The sequence below is a fragment of the Hippopotamus amphibius genome, chromosome 6 (genome assembly GCF_030028045.1).
Source record: "Hippopotamus amphibius kiboko isolate mHipAmp2 chromosome 6, mHipAmp2.hap2, whole genome shotgun sequence".
Taxonomy (NCBI): domain Eukaryota; kingdom Metazoa; phylum Chordata; class Mammalia; order Artiodactyla; family Hippopotamidae; genus Hippopotamus; species Hippopotamus amphibius.
Genome location: NC_080191.1, coordinates 8,525,173 through 8,546,274, shown reverse-complemented (window position 1 = coordinate 8,546,274; position 21,102 = coordinate 8,525,173). Strand labels below are relative to the sequence as shown.

Below are 21,102 nucleotides of genomic sequence, written 5' to 3'. Positions count from 1 at the left end.
GAATCCCTGTTTTACCCCAGGGTCCCAAGAAGTAGACAGGCTTCCTGCTGTGGCTTCCCGGCACTAACCTCCTGTTTCCTCTCCAGGGAAGTGGTTTAGAGGTGAAAGGATACTCCGCAGTCACCCCTCACCCAAGGATGCTGGGTCTCCAAGTTGTACTTACCAATGAGCAAGCTATTTCACCATAAGTTGTTAGCCATAGCCATTCAGAATGGGCTGTTTCATAATGAGATTTCTGTTGGAGCCTAAAGAGGAAGGCAGCCAGCCTGATTCCTTCCTCTAGTGTATCTATTTTTAATGGAGTTCTTTGTTAGTGGCTTGTGGACAGTGTCTTATCTGGTCAGAATCTGTTGAGTCAACCTGATAGCAAAAATCCCTAGGTTCGAGTTCCCAAGTGACCCTTTGTGTACATGGGGGTGGGGCTGGGGGGCAGGTTTGGTTTTCCACCTGTGGCCTCCCATTCTTCTATCTGTTCGCCGTGCCTTGGCATCTGACAACCACAGGCTCTAAGATGTGCAGATAATGAAGCCCTGCGGGTTGCAGGCGACACTAAAGGGACGGCTAGTGAGACTTGCAGATAACACCCGATGGAGTGATCCTCTGGGTGGATGAGGTTTTCATGTGAAATCATTTCTAAAGTTGGGTTTTAGAAGGCAAAATGACTCTTTCTCAAGTGCCCTTCCTAAACGTGAGTCTGCAATTTTCAGGAGAAGCTGGATGAGAATCAGCTTAATTTGATCCAGAAAGTGTGTGAGCTCATCGGCGAAGTGAGAGCAGAAGGGATTGACAACATGAAAGGCCTGAAGAAGAAGTGGGGCTCCGCCAGACCTGACGAAGACGTGAGAGACGATCCAGCCAAAGTATGTGATCTCATTTAGAGTGGGGTGTCAGCATTTCATCCCAGCCTCTGATCCTGCTGTTCTCTCTGTGTGCATCCCTGTCCCGCTTCCCTGAGAAAGCCCTGTGGCAGGCATTTAAAAAGGGCACTGGGGCTCGCTGCACGATTGTCTCATCTTCTGGAAGGCATGTTCTGATGTTGGGATTCATGTCCTTCCCTAGAAAAGTGCCAGGGCAGCCTTTCCTGAAACTGAGCCTTCTCAGCAGCAGCAGCTGAGGGCCTTGGAGCAGGACAGCTGCAGCCTGGACACCCTGGTGCACAAAATGAGGAGCCTGGGCCACTGGAGGCTGGCGGTGCAGCAGGCGCGCTTCCGGGGCCAGCTGGCCAGGGCTGAGAAGGTGAGCACTGGCGAGGCAGGCCCAGCCCAGCGGGGCGGGGGGGCGTGGCCCTGGCCTCCTTGGCTGCAGCTGCTGCGCTGGTGTCAGGTAGCAAGACCCACCGTCTTGAATCTGACAGCTGGGGCGTTTTCCTGGGAACGGGCAGTATCAGAGCCTGGGGAGAAATAGGAAAGAGCCCAAAGCAAATGGCAAAGAAGCATATGAGAGAACAGATCAGAGAGTTTAGCACAAGGGAAGGGCAAAGATGAAGCTGGCGAGCTTTGTCAAAACCCTGCATGATTATCTGGGGACAATGAAGTAACAATAAGTGGAAAATCTGCTTTAAGGAAAATTGAAACCAAAGCACATATCAAGAGTGGTTTGGAAACTTTTACTTACTGTTTCTGAAAGTCTTTATTTACTCTGATGTATCACACTGTTCTTAATTGAAATCAAGGAGGCAGTGGCCAGCAGGAGCTCCGTTCTACCAGAAATTTTAAAGAACGATGGATGATGAAGCGGTTTAGAGACTGCTTGTGAAACTGAAAACATGGAAAGGAAACTTATACCCTACCTTACTGTGTTTGGGATGTTCACAGGAAGCTCTGCAAAGTAAAAAAGAGTGTTTGAACATCAAGCTAATGGCAGAACAAGAAGTGGTTTTATTTCGCCAACAGCTATCGGCTCTAAGGCAGGCCCTGGCCAGGGCTCAGGCGGACAACGTGAGGATGTGCAAGCAGAAGGAGGGCCAGGTATCTGAGCTCAGGACCCCTCTTCCTCCCTGTCTTTGGACACGCTGTGGCAATCAGGCATGGCACCGAGCTGCCTGTAGCAGCCACCAGAGTGCCACAGTGTGAAGCCAAGCGGTCGGCACTGCCAGAGAAAGATGGCCCAGACCCTGGCTTCCCTTCTCCCTCCTTTCCAGCCCAGAAACCAGGGGCAGCAGCCAAAAGGCTGTTGTGCTTATTCCTATTTGGCTAAAACGCTGAAATATTGCTCATACCTAAGACTGTGTGTGTGTGTGTGTGTGTGTGTGTGCACGTGTGTGTGTTTCTCTGAGGATCTTTTTATCCAGAGGGCATCTTGGGGTCTGGGTCTCTGCCTCTTAACACATTCCTTTCATGACCAAGCATGTTTTCCATGAGTGTGGCCCAGCCGTCAGCATTATGCCCCAAGCAGAGAGTCTTGGTTTCTTTCCTGATAACCCACACTAAGTCTTAATTTCAGAAGTTACTGCTGCTCTACAGGGACTGGCACCCAAATAAAGGTTTTTTAAGCCTAAGCTCTTAATAACTGTGCCAACCCTCTGAGCACGAATGAAACAGAGACCCTAGCTTTAGAGAGAGAACAGCTGAGTTTAAATAACAGCCTGGGAAAGCTGGGCATATTTTGAAACATAAAATATAATCTGTTCCTTTTGGACCCTAATTCCTCCATCATTGTGTGCCAGTGAGTTGTGACATAAATACAGTTATGTAAAGTCACCCTACAAATATCAATCCTCATTATTTATATTATAATTAAGGATCGACCTTCTAGTGACGGTTGATTAGAAAAATTTCAGAACAACCAAATTATTACTACTCTTTTCCTTTTCCAACCGTCTGGAATCTGGCTTCCCCAGGGCTGTTTTGGAAGTCGAAGCAGGCAAGATGAGCACCTCCCTTCTCCATTTACTGTACGGATTGCATCACCCCATCTCTCCAGGTGCAGCCCTTCCATCGCTATTGTGTGGTAAAGTTGCAGTGATAGGGCAAATGTAGTTTGTGGTAGATATGACTATTTGGTCTTGCTGCTGGCTGGCACAGGACAGGACAGGACACCTGGGCTATGGAACCCTGAGCCCAGGAATACTTGACACAGTTCTGCCCCTGGGTGCTAAGGGAGGGGACAGTTGTGTTGGCCAACCTCGTATTCCTTGCCCTCTGCTGAGAAGAAAGACTCTGTGCCTTTCTCATTCCCTTTGGCCCTTTCCTGCCATAGGCGCAGTTGCTGAAAGAGTTAGAACACAGAGTGACCCAGGAAACTCGCCACCGGCAGCAGCTGGATTTAATGAAAACCTCCAGCATGGAGAAGCTCTTGGAGGATGTGGAGCAAAAAGAACAGCACCTGCAGCTCCTTACTGAAGAGGCCAAGAGGGCTTCTAAACTGGGCCAGCTCCAGCAGAAGAAAATTCAGAGAGAACTCTGGCAGGTAACCCCGGTGAGAGGTAGCAAATCAGGGTGCACCAGCCAGAGCTGTTTCGTTCTTCCCCTGTCTTCTCCTCGCCTCTCATGCCTCCACGGCAGTGTACCTCACCTTTGTCACTCCCAAGAACAGCAGGGAAATGGAAATATCTATACCTGGGCGTTTGTTCAGGCTGCTTGTGATGAAAGATGATGACTTAACTGCCATGAGGCCCCAAACCTTGGCATCTTTGTAACCCACCTGAAAAACATATTTTTTACCTGGCTGGAATCTTTGAACTAGCAGGGATCTTTTAGAAAATCCCGACAAGTAATCTGGAAAAGCAGCAAGTATTATAGAAGCTATTCTAGGGGAATTTTATTCATGGTGTTTCCGGAACTGCAGACATAAAAAAGGAAAGGCAAAGTGGTTTCCAGACCAACCCAATATCTTCTTAAGTAGACCGATAGCAAGAAAGAAAAAAAGAAAAAAAAAAAAAGGAGGAAATAATATAACGTACATGTGGACTCATACAAGTTCCAACAAAGGAGCGCACAGAATGAAATTCAACACAAAAGGAAAAAACGAACCAAAAAAACCAACCCCCCCCCCCCCCCCCCCCCCGCCAAACACCTTCTAGGGCAGGTGCTTCACACATATTCATTAAATGAATAAGTCAATTATTTCACCAGAGATATTAGGAAACAGAAATCAGAAGTTTAAATGATCGGCCAAGTGTTTTAAGTGCTCAAAGAGATAGTAAGAATTTTACAAAAATAAATGACCAAAAAAAAAAAAAAGGATAAAAAATTGTATGCTTACACAGCTCAGGAGGCCAGAGTCTGAAATTAAGGTGTGAGTCCCCCCGGAGGCTCTGGCAGAACCTGTTCCGCAGCTCTCCTAGCTGCTGGGAGCTCCGTGAGTAGCTGCAGCTCCCCAGGCCTGGCCTTCTTCCCTGATTCTCTCTCTCTGTGTCTGTATTCGCTCCACTTTTTGTAAGGTCATCAGCATTGGATTTAGGGCCCACCCTTTAATCCAGTATGACTTCATCTTAACTTAATCACATCTACAAAGACCCTATTTTCAAATCAAGTCACATTTTGAGGTTCCAGGTGAGCATGACTTTGTGTGGGACACTCTTCAACCCATTACATGGTTACTTTTGCTATAATTAAAAGCAATTAGGAGATGATAAAAATAAATTAAAAAAGGAAAACATGCCTGTGATCCATGCAGATGGGGCGTGCTTTGGACCTAGCAACTCTCTGGCCAGGGGACTCTGGGTCAGGGGTGCAAGTGGAGATCAAACACAAAGTTGGCCTCCGGGCGTGGGCCTGTGTCAGGCCTGCAGACGCTGCTCAGGGTATTCCCTGCAGACGAGTTGAACTCAGCGTAGAGGTGTGGCAGAGAGATCAGGTCTTTGCTGGCAGCCATGCAGGGGCTCCCACAGGTCCTCGGGGTAGATGCAGGCTTGGTCCTCTGTGAACGGGTTCCTCCTCCTTCCCCTCTGGTCAAATAAATGTAAAAGATGAAGCTTTTGTGAGTAAACTTCTGGCTATTACAAGGTAATAAAGGGTTCCAAGGGCTGCCTCTGCCCCTCTCTGATTAAGTTCTTGGCCTTCCTGGACCTCCTTATTTTCAGAAGCCTGAGTGCAGCCTGACCAGGATTTCATGAAGACTTGTGTTCCTGGGGTAGCCTGGGACCCACAGTCTCTCTAGGAATCCCCCCACCCCCCACCCCTAGCAGTGAACTGACGGAACTAAAGCGTGCACCAAAAAGCATCTTTGCTTCCCAAGCACCTTTCCCCTCAGATGAGAAGCCGGCTTGCCCACGAGCGTAGCATGAAGCTGGATGCCTTCCAGCGGGTAGAAGAGCTACAAAGTCAGCTTAATGACGCTGAGCGATCCTCAGCCTGGAGGAGCTCACCAGGAGGTAAGGATACCCTCTCTCTCTCTAAGCTCCCAGGGTCCAGGGTCAGAATTGAAGGAGGGTCCCAGGGACATGTTTGTTGAATGAATGAATAAACCTTCATCCTCATTTGCAGTCAGAACTTTCTACTTTAGTTCACCTTGGAGTACTGATATGCTACATGAAAAGTTTTCAATTGTAAAAACCGGTTCCAGTCGAAATGTCACCTAAACAGCATTGGGTATGAGATTTTGAAGCATCTTAACACCTTGGGACTATAGAGGAGTAGAATTTGCCACCCTAATATGTCTCTTTGGCATATTGTTTTAAGCTGGTTATTTTTGAGAAAAAGCAGACATGGGAAAGGAGTTGCCCTTTTGTAAGAAATGTTTACAGCTATAAGGTTGTTTCCCCCTTCCGTGCAAGGAAGAGGAGGATGACCAAATCTCTAGAAACTTATCAATGGAAAAGACAAGTCTGAGTAACAGTCTTAGCCTTGTTTATTGTGCTCTTCCTGCTAACCTCCCACAGCTGACTTTCCCCTAGCCTCAACATTCTCTTCTGTCTTTAGCTGACGATGATATTTAAGTTGAGAGCCTCAGTCGTGTTGGCGAGTTAGTTTTCCTGGGTCTCTCCCATGTATACATGTTATTCAACTTTTATTTGATTTTGTCCTGTTAATCAATCTCATGTCAATTCAATGCTTAGACCAGCAGAAGAACCTAGAAGGGTAGAGGAAACTTTCTTCCTCCCCGACAGGATATTAATGACCACATTTCTCAAATGTTATTCATAAAGTACGTTCTAATTCTTGGGTCCGAGGGGCTTGAGGGGTCCTGTGGGATGGCAATCAAAACAGCACTTTGGACAATGCAGCCAGCAAGCGGCAATGGAGCAAAGGCCGGACCCCGGGACATCTCTGAGCTAACTTCCTCCCCAATAAGATGAGGACTAAATAAATTCCAAGTTCTCTTCTAAATCTACCAAAAAGATGACCCAGTCAGTAGCTGTGATCAGCCTATTGTTAAGGTCAGCCAGGCCTCTCCTTTCTGTTCCAGAGTGTAGCCTGGTGGTTGAGAGTATGGACTTTGGGCTGAGACAGCCATGGTTCAAATCCTGCCGCCGTCACTGCTAGCTGTGTGACCGTGGACAGGTTAATTCACCTCTCTGTAAAACACCCGCCTCAAAGGTGTATTCTGAGGACTCCATGAAACAACGTGTGTCTGCCACGGAGTGTAGTAGCACCAGGTCATTGTGCAAATGTTATTACACTCTCATTCATGTGTGTCCTCTTTATCTGTGTTTCCCTTTGGCTCCTTACAGTGTGAATGATTTGAGAACACACGGTCTGTCAGAAGCAGAAGGGTCATTTTCAAAGGTCAAGATCGTTTGGGTTTTCTGAGAACAAGGCTGGGCGTGTTGGTAAAGCCCGACGTGCTCCTGTCTGCCTGTGTCTGCTGCCCAGGCCCGGAGACGGGGGCTGGCGTCCCTCACCCCAGCCCAGGTCCAAAGAGGAAGAGTGTCAGGAGCACCCCAGGGCCTACGGTGACCGCTAGCCCTGAGTGAGTCTGTACCTTGCACTCTCCTCTCCACACTCCCTGGGGCTTTCTGTGTCTCCCTTTCCCCTCTGCCTCCAGCCCAGCCAAGCATCTTTTAAATCCGAGTTCACATGTCCTATCAAACTGCCATTGTGTCCTCTAAGAGGTGCATATTTACAAAGGAGGACCAGAGTGGGGCAGGAGGCAGGTGGGGAGAACCCTAGTTCCCAGGACTGGGGATGTGGCAGAAGTGAGATAGAAGCCTCTTTCTCAGGAAGCAGAGGTAGAAGTTACTCCCAGGTCTCAGCCCCTATTTGTCCCTTTCTGCAGTTACGGGAAGGGGTTTGCTTAGGACTTTCTACCTGTTGTGTACTGAAGAAAAATGCACAACCCAAAGTTGTGAGTTCAGTTTTATTTGGGGAGCTTACTAAGGACGATAGCCCGAGAGGTAGCCTCTCAGATAGCTCTGAGGAACTGCTCTGAAGAGGTAGAGGAGGATCCGGGATATAGAGGAGTTTTTGCTGGAGAACAAACCAGGTAGTCAAACATCATAACATTACTGCTAATCACAAAGAAACAAGTTAATGATTTCGGTGCTTTTCTCTATATGGGAAGATACAAGAGTCTGGGCTCACTGATATTATTCCCTGGATATGCACCTTAACCATCTAGGGCCAGTTTCCAGAGCACAGAATGTTTCCTGTTTTTCTCCACCCTAAATTCCCCTCAGGGCACACTGATGCGGGTGGGACTGCAGGAGCTGCTGGCTTGAGGGCAGGCAACATTCCCTTTCCACAGTGAAGATACGTCAGAGGTCATACCTGTCTAAATTTAGTACCAAGCACGCCAAGAGGACAGCCAGATATTACCCATACTAGTAGTGCTAAAAGGTAAAAGTCAGCCACTACCGCTCCTTTCTCAGATGTCCAGCCAGAAGCGCGAGGTGACCCAGGTCTCTCCTTTCTGCAGAGGTGGTCACAGCAGCCTCCCTGCTTCCCAGCAGAAGCAGAATTAAGGGGCAAGTTCTCTTTACTTAGCATTAACACGGATTCCCCCTAGGATCTTGTAACTCTTGAGAAATTACAATTTGTTCTAGTGAAGTTACTCTCAAAATGCTTAAGGAAAAAAAATGAAATCAATTGGCTCACAAAACTGAAATGTTCAGAGATGGATTGGCTTAAGTTGGCTTCATCAAGTTTCTTTTTTTTCTTCAATACTTTTTATAGAAGTATAGTTGATTTACAGTGTTGTGTTAGTTTCTGGTGAACAGCAAATTGATTCACATATATATACACACATGTATATTCTTTTTCATATTCTATTACAGTTTATTACAAGATACTGAATATAGTTCCCTGTGCTGTACAGTAGGACTTTGTTATTTATCTATTTTACATACAGTAGGTTTTTTTTAAATTAATTTATTTATTGGCTGCGTTGGGTCTTCATTGCAGCACACGGACTTTCTCTAGTTGCGGCAAGCAGGGGCTACTCTTCATTGAGGTGCGCAGGCTTCTCATTGCCGTGGCTTCTCTTATTGCGGAACACGGGCTCTAGGCACATGGGCTTCAGTAATTGTGGCGCATGGGCTTCAGTAATTGTTGCACATGGGCTCAGTAGTTGTGGCACACGGGCTTAGTTGCTCCGTGGCATGTGGGATCTTCCCGGACCAGGGATGGAACCCATGTCCCCTGCATTAGCAAGCGGATCCTTAACCACTGTGCCACCAGGGAAGTCCCTATACAGTAGTTTGTATCCACTAATCTCAAACTCCTAATTTACCCCTCCCCCCCACCTTTCCCCTTTGGTAACCATAAATTTGTTTTCTATGTCTGTGGGTCTCTGTTTTGTAAAGAAGTTCATTTGTATCATTTTTAGATTCCACACGTAAGTGATATCATATATTTGTCTTTCTCTGACTTACTTTACTTAGTATGATAATCTCTAGGTCAATCCATGTTGCTGCAAATAGCTTTATTTCATCTTTTTATAGCTGAGTAGTATTTCATTGTGTGTGTATACATATACCACATCATCTCTATCCATTCATCTGTTGATGGACGTTTAGGTTGCTTCCATGTCTTGGGTACTGTAAATAATGCTGCTATGAACACAGGGGTGTATGTATCTTCTTGAATTATAGTTTTCTCTGGATATATGCCCAGGAGTGGGATTGCTGGATCATATGGCAACTAATTTTAGCTTTTTAAGGATTTTCCATATTGCTCTCCATAGTGGCTCCGCCAGTTTACATTCCCACTAACAGTGTAGGAGGGTTCCCTTTTCTCTACACCCTCTCCAGCGTCTATTATTTGTACACTTTTTGATGGTGGCCATTCTGACCAGTGTGAGGTGATACCTCATTGTAGTTTTGATTTGCATTTCTCTAATAATTAGCAACGTGAGTATCTTTTCATGTGCCTACTGGCCATCTGTACGTCTTCTTTGGAGAAATGTCTGTTTAAGTCTTCTGCTCATTTTTTGATTGGGTTGGTTTTTTGTTAGAGTTGTGTGAGCTGTTCGTATATTTTGGAAATTAAGCCTTTGTCAATTGCATTGTTTGCAAATATTTTCTCCCAGTCTGTAGGTTATCTTTTTGTTTTGTTTATGGTTTCTTTTGCTGTGTAAAATCTTGTACATTTGATTAGGTCCCATTTGTTTATTTTTGCTTTTATTTCTGTTGCCTTAGGAGACTGACCTTAGAAAACATTGCTACGATTTATGTCAGAGAATGTTTGGCTATATTCTCTTCTAGGAGTTTTATGGTGTCTTGTCTTATATTTAAGTCTTTAAGCCATTTTGAGTTTGGTTTTGTATGTGGTGTAAGGGAGATTCTAATAACTTCATTGATTTATATGTAGCTGTCCAGCTCTCCCAACACCACTTGCTGAAAAGACTTTCTTTTCTCCATTGTATATTCTTTCATCCTTTGTTGAAGATTAGTTGATCATAGATGTGTGGGTTTATTTCTGGGCTCCTTATTCTGTTCCATTGATCCACATGGGCTTGATCAAGGTTTGAACTATTTCTTGAGGACCAGTTTCTCTGTGCGTCTCTAGGCCTTGAGCATGTTGGGAGCAGATGGGAAGCGGAGCCCCTTGTTCCCAAGATGGCTGCCACCTCTGTAGCTTCCATCCTCTGTTCAAGCTCACGTGGCAGGAGTGGGGTGTGGAGAGCAGACAGTCAAAAAAAATCGAACTCTGACTGGGCTGACTCGGATCATGTGACCAATTTTGAACAAATCACTGAAGCCAGAGACTGAGATACCTGGTGGGCTTAGGCCCACCTCACATGTTCTCCCCTGGAGCTGAGGGTAAGGTCAGCTCACTCTCTCCTTCTCTTCACAGCAACTATGTTATTTTATTTTATTTATTTTTAATTGAAGTATAGTTGATTTACAGTACCACAGCATATTAGATTCAGGTGTACAACATAATGATTCAATATTTTTATAGATTATAAAGTTATTATGATGCAGCAACTATTTTGTTTTATTTTTTAATCTTTATTGGAGTATAATTGCTTTACAGTATTGTGTCAGTTTCTGCTGTACAATAAAGTGAAAGAGCCACATGTATGCATATATCCCCATATCCCCTCCCTCTTAAGCCTCCCTCCCAACCTCCCTATCCCACCCCTTTAGGTCATCACAAAGCATCAAGCTGGTCTCCCTGTGCTCTGTAGTAGCTTCCCACTAGCCATCTTTTTTACATTTGGTAGTGTGTATATGTCAATGCTACTCTCTCACTACATCCCAGCTTCCCCGCCCGCCCCCCCCCCCCCCCCCCCCAGCCCCGGTGTCCTCAAGTCCGTTCTCTACGTCTGCATCTCTATTTCTACCCTGCCACTAGGTTCATCAGTAACATTTTTCTAGATTCCGTACATATGTGTTAGCATATGGTATTTGTTTTTCTCTTTCTGGCTTACTTCACTCTGTATGACAGACTCTAGGTCCATCCACCTCACTACAAATAGCTCATTTTCATCCCTTTTTATGGCTGAGTAATATTCCATTGTATATATATGCCACATTGTCTTTATCCATTCATTTGTGCAGCAACTATTTTAAATCTTCCTGGTCTCTTCAGACCTTCAGACACTGTCCTCCTCCCCTATCAGATGGGAACTCCCTCTACTTCCTGTCCCCAGCTTACCTACCTCTATACTCAGCTGCTTCTCCTTCCCTCCTGTTAAAATGGAAAAGGTGTCCCCTTTCCTCCTTTGGACAATCACTGTGAACAGCGTCCAACGGGCATCCATCTTCTCAGAGGCCTTGAGCTAATCTTTACCTGCTTCTTCTCTACACACTCATATCTCCCACCCGTCTATCCTTCTGCTCTTGTAACCAACAGTGACTGGCTGAGCATGTATGTGCCATCATCATAAAATCCACCATAAAATAAAATTACTATCTGACCAGTCGCTTGAGCCAGAAATCTGAGAGCTGTTCTTCCTCATGCAGCAAATCCAATTAATTACCAAATCCTATGAGGGTGAGTCAAAAATTATCTGCACTCTGGTTATATGAAAACTTCTGTTGGCCTCACTGTCTTATCAGCACTTTCCATTCGAGGCTACTGTCTTCCCAGTCACTGCTGTGCAGGTGTGAATGTGTTACATATGTTCATTTGTAACTGTGGTGCGAGCAAAAATGGATGCCCCACTTGTGATTTGCATGAAAGAGCAGCACGCAGTGATTCATGTTTTGTGGTCTGAGGGTATGCACGTCTGCACACTTCTGCCCACACTGTTAACACTCTGCAAAAACTTCCTTTTGCAGTGTTAAAGCATCCTCTCTATAGTCCTGATATTGCTCCATCAGACTTTCACCTGTTTGGTCCCCTGAAAGCAGCCCTACGAGGAAAAAGATTCACTTCTGATGAAGAAGTGAAGACAGTGGTGCATTCGTGGCTTGCAGCTTAGCCTAAAACATTTTAAAGTGAGGGAATACAAAAGCTTGCTGACAGATGGATAAAGTGTATTGAAAAGCAGGGAGATTATGTCAAAAAATGATGTATTTGTCTTTTCTAAAAGTTAATTACAATAAATTCTACAGCCTGAGTGCGGGTAATTTTTGACTCACCCTCATATTAATGTGAATATATACCCACAGGTCCAAGTAACCCATCATCCCCTTCTCCTTCACTTGGTCATGGACCCTCAGGCAAAAGACTCCATCCAGGTTTTGACATCTTCACTCAAAACTGATGAAGCTGGATCAGAGGCCCATTTTAAGCTCTAAAATTTTATGAATTAAATCTAGGCCTGTTTATTGTAACCAGAGGTATAATTTAACACTTTTCACATTATAGGCCTTATATCCCAGGCTCAGTGCTCCCTAAGCTCTGCTTCCACATCGTCCAGATACACCCAGCAACACCTTTTAAAGACTCATCTCACGGGCAGTAAAATGACAAGAAGGATTCAAAGGCCAAAGACTGTAAGTAATGATAAATTTGATTATATGAAACAATGAAAAATGTAAATATGAAATTATGGATTTAGGGTCACTTCCAATTTACATTAATAAATTGTGTATCAGGATCTTATCTCAGTGGTTTGGGTCTTAGAAAATAAAATTCTGGACTTCTCACAAAGGGAATTTGTCCATGAATTGTTGCTGAATCAGTATGTTTATGCGGGAAGGAGGATCTAGGGCTTCCTACTCTGCCATCTTAATGACATCACTCCGCACTAATAAAGTTCTGATGTTGAAACAATTAAGCCCCAAAGCACTTAATTACAGTTCAGTAAATGGATGTGAAAGTCAGTATCAACACCTTGCCGTGTTCTGTCTCTGCATTTTTTTTTAATAGCAGCTACAATAATTAACTAGCAGCATCAGAGCCTCTATCTGAGTTCCTGGCAGAGCAGAAATAATGAATTTCAGAAGTCATCTTAAAACACATGAGAAATCTACCCTCCAAAGAAATTCTTCGAATGTAGATTAGGTTGAAGTATAGCACATATTTGAAGATTTTTTTTTTTAATATTTTAGCTCTTAGTTTATGTAAAACATTATTTGCATCCTCTTCCACTGCCTTCTCTGTACTACTTTAATAAGTTTTACACTCTTTGCTCCACTGTTTTTCAGAATCTCCTCTAGAGGATATCTAATCAACACATTTAAGAATTCCTCCCCTCTTACATTGAGAAAAATTAAGAGCAAAAAATATAATCATTCTGTCAGAGAAAATATACCATCCTAAGGCCTCTTTTGAACCTGGTGGTCTTGTTATTAGACCAAAAGTTTGTTGCAGTACTTGTAGACATACAGTTAAGGGAAGACACACAGAGAGGGAAGAAGCAGGTCAGGAATATACCCAACTGAGATCCTCGACCAAGTAGGGCCACATTATCAATGCCCACCTTTAGCCTGACCCACCAATCTCTGTGCAGTCATCTTTCACCAAAAGGTGAAGTTCTACTACATGTCTATTTGTTTCTGCAAAAGCCCTTTCCAAAAGGAAGCAATATTTTGTTGATTTGTATGGGACCACAAGGGCTTTTAAGATTCACTCCATCCCCATTTCACTCCCCAAAGCACATGTTCCTGCCGTGGGGCAGGTTGCTGATTGCAACTCTTACCGTTGAGAAAGCTGCTAAGTGGCTAAGCACACTAGTGGAGACCCACTAGGTTTTGGAAATTTAGAAGGGCGATGGTCTAAGACTAATTGCCACATCACCCTACTAAATAAATAAACTCTAATAAATAAGGAAGTGTCTTGTGGGCCCACTGGCTTGTGTACAGTATATAGACTCCAAGCAAAAAGCCCGAGAACCAGCAAAGCCACAAAATTAGTTGGGGCCTCTTCAAATCTATCTAAGGTCTGACTTCTTAAACAAGGCCTATGAGACAAGTCAGATAAATACAGGCTGAGAGGAATTTATACATGGCTGGGCTATAAGAACACCAATGATTTTCTTTTAAAAAGTAGCACTGCGCTAACACAAATGATAAATTATGAAGGAATTTATTGATTACTCCAAATATTGGATATCTTTCCTTCCTTAGCTGGAAATGGCTTGCCATTGATGGATTCATTGCTGACCAGTTCCCTTTATAACAAGAGGCAAAACATGTACAAGAAGGCACACTAAATGGCTAACCCAAACTGAAACAATGATCTTGGTCTCATTAGTAACCATGGCTTACAATGCTGCTATAGCAAGAATTGTTCACCATCTTTTTTAAAGGCTCCAATATCTACTTAATATTTATATTGCAGGTACCTATTAAACACCAAAAAAGAATCCACCATGCCTTCCTACCCAAGGTGGCAGAAAATGTTCATCTTTCAGCTTTTCAAGTTAAAACGGCTCCATCCAGAATCCCATTCAGACCTGATTGGTGATCATATATCCTTTTCCAAGTTTTATTTCTATGAGCATTTGAATGAATAAAAATGATTCTAAATTCCGTTAAGCCTTTTATATAAATTTTACTATCTGTACTGTGAAGATAGTATGGAAGGACTGAGATGACTACATGTTGTCCCAGATGAAGTAGGGTTTGGCCCTAAATTTTAAAACACAAGAGTTGATTTGCATTTCTGGTCAACCAGCAGCCTCTTAATATGGGTTCTAGAGTTACTGATGAGGTGGGAGAGCCAGGAGAGGGCATTGCTGCCAGACATTATTTACTAACAAGTGAAAAATCAGGACAGAGATTAATCCAAATAAAGTTCAAAGCACTTATTTCTATTTGTTTCACTTAAGAACACTATTCTCTCTTAACAGTCTTCCTATAAACGGCAAAACCCTCTTCAGACTTTTGTAAAGTCCTAATTCAGGTCCTTTTGTTCAGACAGGAAAATCTGTTTTGAGTTAGGAATAAATAAATAGATGAATGGAACAGAAGAGACCGAGAAACATACTTACATACATAAATTTATATATGATTATATATGACATATGTAGCTTTTGAAATTAAGGAAAAGATTGGGTCTATTTGAATTAGATTAAATCATCCTTTACACTATACACAATGAATGCCAAATGGATTAAATATCTAAATGCACACACACGTATGCACACATACAAACATTTCTGAAATGGGACATAAAAGGTTGACGACCTTGACATCCAAACTAAAAATTCAACATGACATGACCAGGTTCGTGATACCACTTATGAGTTACGACCGCTCAGCTCCAAGTTCATCCTTCACTGTCTTATATAAAATAATGAATCTGGACCCTGTAAACATTTCTTCTCTGCCACCTGGCAATATGTTAAGCTTTGTCAGTAGAGGGTGCTGGAGGGACCCTGGAGAAGGAAGAAGGGTCTCCTCGTCCAGATTCTGGGGTCCTCCTCCAGGCAGGCGCCTGTGGGACGCATGGCTTCCGCAGCGCCCACCTCCAGTGGTGCATGCAGCTTCCTAGCGGAGTGCCACGGGCATGGCACCTCCTAGGAAAGGGCTTCCCCCACCCAGCATCCCTTTGGGTGCTTCACAGCTTCAGTGAACTTCCCTGCCATTCAGCCTTGGCCACACCCTCTCCAATGAGGTCTGGATGTCAGCCCAGGAGGCTAGTGGTGGCTCCCTGTATCTGATATTCCTATAGTCTTTAGAGCTCTCTTTATTGCTTACCAGCCGATCTCCTATTACTTCGATCCCTTGTTACAGTTAATAATTCTTTATATTAAACGTTCCCTGTTTGATTACCATGTGATTTCTGTCTCCTAACTGGCCCATGACCAACACAGAACAGATACCAGTAGTGGAGTGGTCCTGGGAGACAGACCCACAAAGATGGGATTTGGGGATTTGTTTGGTTACATCCTTGGGCTTGAACAGTGCTGAGCTGCTTGCTGAGGGGAAACAGAAGGCTAGTAATCTTTTGCATGCAGAGGAATGACAACCGAGCTACCACCTGTGGTAGACTGTGGTGATGTACCTGCTGAAGCACTACGTCAGGAACCTAAAGCACTCCTACATTCACTCTCCTGGCAGTAATGATGGCTGTGAAGGCTGTAGTGTGGAATGGAGTTGTGTTGCATGCACTTCAGCACTTAGGAAAGAAAATGACAAGCTCAGGTCCTTTAACTCTCAGCTCCAATCATGATCCTGCGAACCAGAGAACTTCTATAGTAGCCTTTGTAAATCGCTTATTTCCTGTAGTCAGGAGGCTAATACTGCTAAAAGTCAAGCACAAGTTTTAATTGTGCAGAATGATACATGATGAAGACAGTTGAATTTATAATCTTGTTGCTTCTCTCACGTCAGTGGTGGTGATGCACTTCCAGAGTGGCAGAGGCCAACTGCCAAAGACAAGGAGGGACATCTCTCATAAAGGGCAGAAGGCACATGAGTAGTCAGAACGCCTGGGCACAGAGATCTCTGGTGGTTGATGTGCCCCCACGAATGAAACTGTACGGGCAGCCAACTACTGATAGAATATTGCTCGATCGATACAGGAAAATCTCCGGTAGCCAAAACCTGACTTGAGTCAGCACGACGAGGAGTCCCAGCCTCTCACCCACATTCCAGACCTCAGTCAGTTTACAAACCAGGGCCCTTAACTACAGGAGGTTAGATCCTCTTGAGGAAGGCGCTTACACCACTGCAGCAGATATATACCATAAATCTTCCTCCAAACACTTTCCGAGGGATCTATAATTATTTGTTAGAGTGACTGTTCATGAGAGGAAAAAATACCGAGACCATCTGGCATTTACTAGGTACTACAACTAAATTAATTCTACCTCTAAATTAATTCTAATTTCTGGGAACCCAAAACACCACTATGGCTCACCAGTCAACATGAAGTCTTACACTGTGGTGACAGAAACTTAGCTCAGGTCCCAATTACAGTAGACCCAGTTGGTCCAGTGTGGTTATTTCCCTACTTCCTGAATGTATAATTGGAATAGACATAATTAGCAACTGAAAGGAGTCCAATATTGTTTCTTTGACCCATTAGTTAGAGGCTCATTATTGTAGGAAGGGATAATTAAAAGCTGCTGCAACTTCCCCTTTCTATCAAGAAAGAAACTAGAAGCAACATTACATCTCTGGGGAAATTACAGAGATTAATGCCATCATCAAAGACTTGAAAGAAGCGAGGCTGGTGATACCTATAATATCACCACTTAACACACCACTTTGGCCTATGCAGAAAACAGACGGATCTTAGAAAATGACTAGGGACTATCAGGTTCACACCTTAACCAGGCAGTGATTCACACTGCAGCTGATAACCCAGATGTAGTTATCTTTACTGGGGCAAATGATTATGCCCTTGGCACGTGTTATGCTGTTATAATGCCTTTATCAAACCGCAAGGACCACAGAGGCAGTTTGCTTTTACCTGGCAGGGCCACCGTATACCTTCAAATTCTTGCCTCAGGGCTTAGCCAGTTCTCCTGCTCTTTGCCATGATACAGTCCGGAGACCTAGAGCATCGTGACAGTCCACAGACATCACACTGACCCACTTACATTAACAACATTATGCTGATTGGATACGCTGAGCAGGAAGTAGTAAGTACTTAGGCGCCTTAGTATGACACATAACTAGAGGGTGAAAGATAAATCCTACAAAACTTAACTGCAACAAAGTTCCTGGGGGTCCGATGGTTTAGAGCACGATGAACCCCCAAGATGAAAGACATACTGCTTCATCTCACAATGTTACCATGAAAAGAGAGGCATGATGTTGCGTAGGCCTTTTTGGATGTTAAAGGCAGCATATACTATATTTGAGCGTGCTCCTTCAACCACCCTAGAGAGGCACCCATAAGACTACCAATTTTGAGTAGGAAATCACTCAAGAAGGCCCTGCTGTGAATGTGAACTATAGCACAAGCTGCTCGGCCATGTCGGTTGTATGACCCGGCAGAGCCAGTGATACCAGGTGTCCAGGCACATAGGGATGCGGCACAGAGCTTTCTGTCCGCACCAGTAGAATCACAGGGCAGACCCTGAAGACTCTGGAGAAAATCTCTGGCCTCTTCTAAAGATGACTAACCTCCTCCCGCACCTTGGTGGGGACTGAATGTCTGCCCATGGCATAGTAGGTGGCCACGTAGCCTGAGCCTCCCGTCGTGATGTGGGTGCTGTAGGACCACATCGTCATACATTTGGGTGTGCACAGCAGCAACGTATCATCCGTGGAAGTGGCGTACAATAGACTAGCTTGCTTGAGCTGGACCGCAAGATAAAAACAGCGTCCTTGCACATGTGGCTCAGATTCAATACCGACTCCCATGGCCTCTCCTCTGACCTGAGGTGCTCTAACAACTAGCTGGCCAAGCAAGGGGAAAAAAAAAATCAAGCCTGGTTTACAGACAGGTCTGCATACACCGGTTCCACCCAGAGTGGGTACCTGCAGCACCAGGGGATGCACCTGAAGGGCACTGGTGACATAAAGTCCTCCCTGTGAGCGGAACGTTGAGAGTACATTTGGCTGTCCACTATGTCTGAACTGAAAGATGACCACAGGTACAGATCTATACCAATTCATGGGCTCATGGCTTGGATATCCAAGGACTTGGAGGAAACAGGATCGAAACTCTGGGAAGAGGTGTATGGATGGATCTCTCAGAATAAGCACACACAGTGAAGATACTTGTGTCCCGTGTCAATGTCCATCAAAGGTCATCCACAGCCGAGGAAGGTCTTATTAGCCCAGTGGACAAAAAATAATGCACTCTGTGGGTGTCCGTCAACCTTGTTCCCCAGCTATCCCAGTGCTTGCTCACTGCGCCTGTGAACAATACAGCATTGGTGGCAGGGCTAGAGGCTTTGAATGGGCTCAACAACATAGACTTCCCCTTACTAAGGCTGGCAGGCACGACTGACAAGCGCCTCATCTGTCAAGAGCCAAGACCAATACTAAGGCCACAGTATTGCACCAATCCCATAGGTAACAGTCATCCAGCTTGTGGCAGTTTGATTACCTCGGACTCCTTCCACCATAGATGGGGCAGAGGTTCAACGTCACTAAAACACACACACATTCTGGACACGCATTGCCTTCCTGTCCATAATGTTTCTTTCAGCACTACCACCTGACCCGTGTACTCACAGAATGCTTTACCCACCATCATGGCATTTCCTATAGCATTTCTTCTAACCAAGGAATCAATTTCTCAATAAAGGAAATGCTGCAGTGAGCATTAGGTCATGAAATTAACAAACCCCAACACCCAGAAGTGGCTGGTCTAGTTGAAAGGTGCAACAGCTCACTGAATATTCACGTATAACAGCTGGGAGACACCACCCGGGAAGGACGGAATTCTGCCTTAAAGGTAGCATATTGTGGCTTGAGATGGAGTACATGGGTCCAAGATGAAGGGGTGACAAAGGGAGTGGGCCCTCTCATGATTATACTGTGCTGGTTTGGAGGTCTTAATCTCCAAGAGATGCTTCAACCCGGGTCCCAACAATGGGCCTATTGATCTAAGATGAGATTGCTGCTTGGCTGCCTTGGGGTTCTTTTACCACTAAACCAATAGACAGCAAAAGGTCTTACTACACTGGCTGGAATGATCAATTCTGCTTACCAAGGGGAGGTTGTATGGCCAGTACGTAACTGAGGCAAGGACTATATTTGGAACACAGGGGGATTCTCTGGGTACCTGAGAAACAGAAAAGGTTAATAAAAGCAACCAAAACAGGTAGAACACTTAGAGGATTCAGATCCTTTGGTAATGAATATCTGGGTCACTCCACCAGGTAAAGAAACCCTGACCAAATAAGATTCTGACTAAGGTTAAAAGAAATATTGAGTATGTAGTAGAAGGTCATAATTTAGAAACAAGGGCTTTGAATCTACCCCGTTGCCTGCACCACCCAATATCAAGGTGAGAATGGAGCTGGGCCACATGAATATGCTTTTGCTAGGTGGCATGTTTTGTCAGTAGAAGGTACTGGAGGGATTTCTCTTCCTGGTTCTGGGCAGACTCCTACAGTGCCCAGCTCTAGCAGTGCACAGAACTTGGCAGAAGAGTGTCACCTGACCCCGTACCCCCTGTTGGATGACTTCACAGACTGCCACTGGTGTAATGTCTCCTCACAGATAGCTTCCCTGGAACCACTGCCACGGGGTTTACAGCTACCACGAACTTCATCCCGAGAGCCAAGGTTATATCCTAATAATTTCTGGACTTCAGACGGAAGGAACATAGATAGTGGCCATTCCCTAGATTTGCTATTTCTGTATTCTGTAGAGTTCTCTTTACTGCTTTGCAGATTTTTATTTCTTAAAATATTACAGATAATATGCCCCATCATTCCTATCTACTCCCGTAGTTAATATTTTTTTCTGTCAAATTTTCCTATTCATATTATATGGCTTCTGTCTCCTGCTGAAATAGATACCAAAATCAAAGACTTGAAGAAAATAGTGATTGAAGAAAGTTTGCTGACCATGGGTTTGCATCCAGCATATTTTAAGATTAAAAAAATCTACAAAATGTTAAGACGACAGAAAAACAGGCAATTCATAGAGGACGTACAAATCAACTATAGTAACCAAATAAATCTTTCCACTTACTGGAATATTAAAACTTAACTTTGCCAATGTCAAGTGGTAAGGATACAGAAAACACTGATCAATCTGCTGGTGGGAACTAGAAGGCTGTTAAATCTCAGGCTGTTAAAATTTTCAAAGTGGAAACCCTGTGATGCAGCTATCCACTTCTCCATGTTTACTCTAGAAAAATAGTCACACATAAACAAGGTGGCAGGTACAAAGATATTCTTTAGAAAACAGTAAAAACTGCAAACCTAATTGTTCTCCAATAGGTAGATACTCACAGTATTCACACTACATAAACCAACAGAGAATTCAAGAATTTGGTATAGCTAATGAGTGGAAAAAAGTTGCAGGATAATGTTAAAATAAAAATCCACATCATATATTTTCTAAAGGTACATTTAGTTATGTGTATATAAATTGCTGAGGGGAAGAGTTTAACACCGAACCAGTTCTAGTAATTACCTCTGGAAAGTGGAGGAAGGCAGGGAAGGGGAAAAGGCTGGGGATGGTTAAAGCAGAGTTTACCTGTAACAGTTTAAGGAAAAAAAAATAACATGTATTTATTACTTGAATAATTAAAAATTAAGACTTTGAAGTCCTATCTTGAACTTTTTCTGGCCAAGATGAAAGAAGAAACTGGATATACCCTGAAACAAATGATAAACTAGACAAAAGACATTAAACAATGGTTTTCAATACATTGGACTTTAGGAAAGGTGATCCCTGAAGAAAAGAAAACCACCGACCCAGATTACTGCCTTGAATTTCTAAGCCATGATGCAGGAAGGAAA

At 44.1% G+C, this 21,102-nt stretch overlaps 1 protein-coding gene across 1 annotated transcript in view; it reads left to right on the top strand.

Moving 5' to 3' along the window:
- LOC130854854 (coiled-coil domain-containing protein 162-like) overlaps window positions 1-14,194 on the top strand; it is a 37,862-nt gene extending 23,668 nt beyond the window's left edge. Inside the window, exons 9-15 of the mRNA XM_057737738.1 lie at window positions 708-860; window positions 1,060-1,236; window positions 1,815-1,967; window positions 3,199-3,408; window positions 5,179-5,314; window positions 12,141-12,268; window positions 14,058-14,194. Coding sequence (XP_057593721.1) covers window positions 708-860; window positions 1,060-1,236; window positions 1,815-1,967; window positions 3,199-3,408; window positions 5,179-5,314; window positions 12,141-12,268; window positions 14,058-14,183 — 1,083 coding nt within the window. The 3' untranslated portion in view covers window positions 14,184-14,194. The remainder of the gene's footprint in view (window positions 1-707; window positions 861-1,059; window positions 1,237-1,814; window positions 1,968-3,198; window positions 3,409-5,178; window positions 5,315-12,140; window positions 12,269-14,057) is intronic.
- Window positions 14,195-21,102: the final 6,908 nt, after the last annotated feature.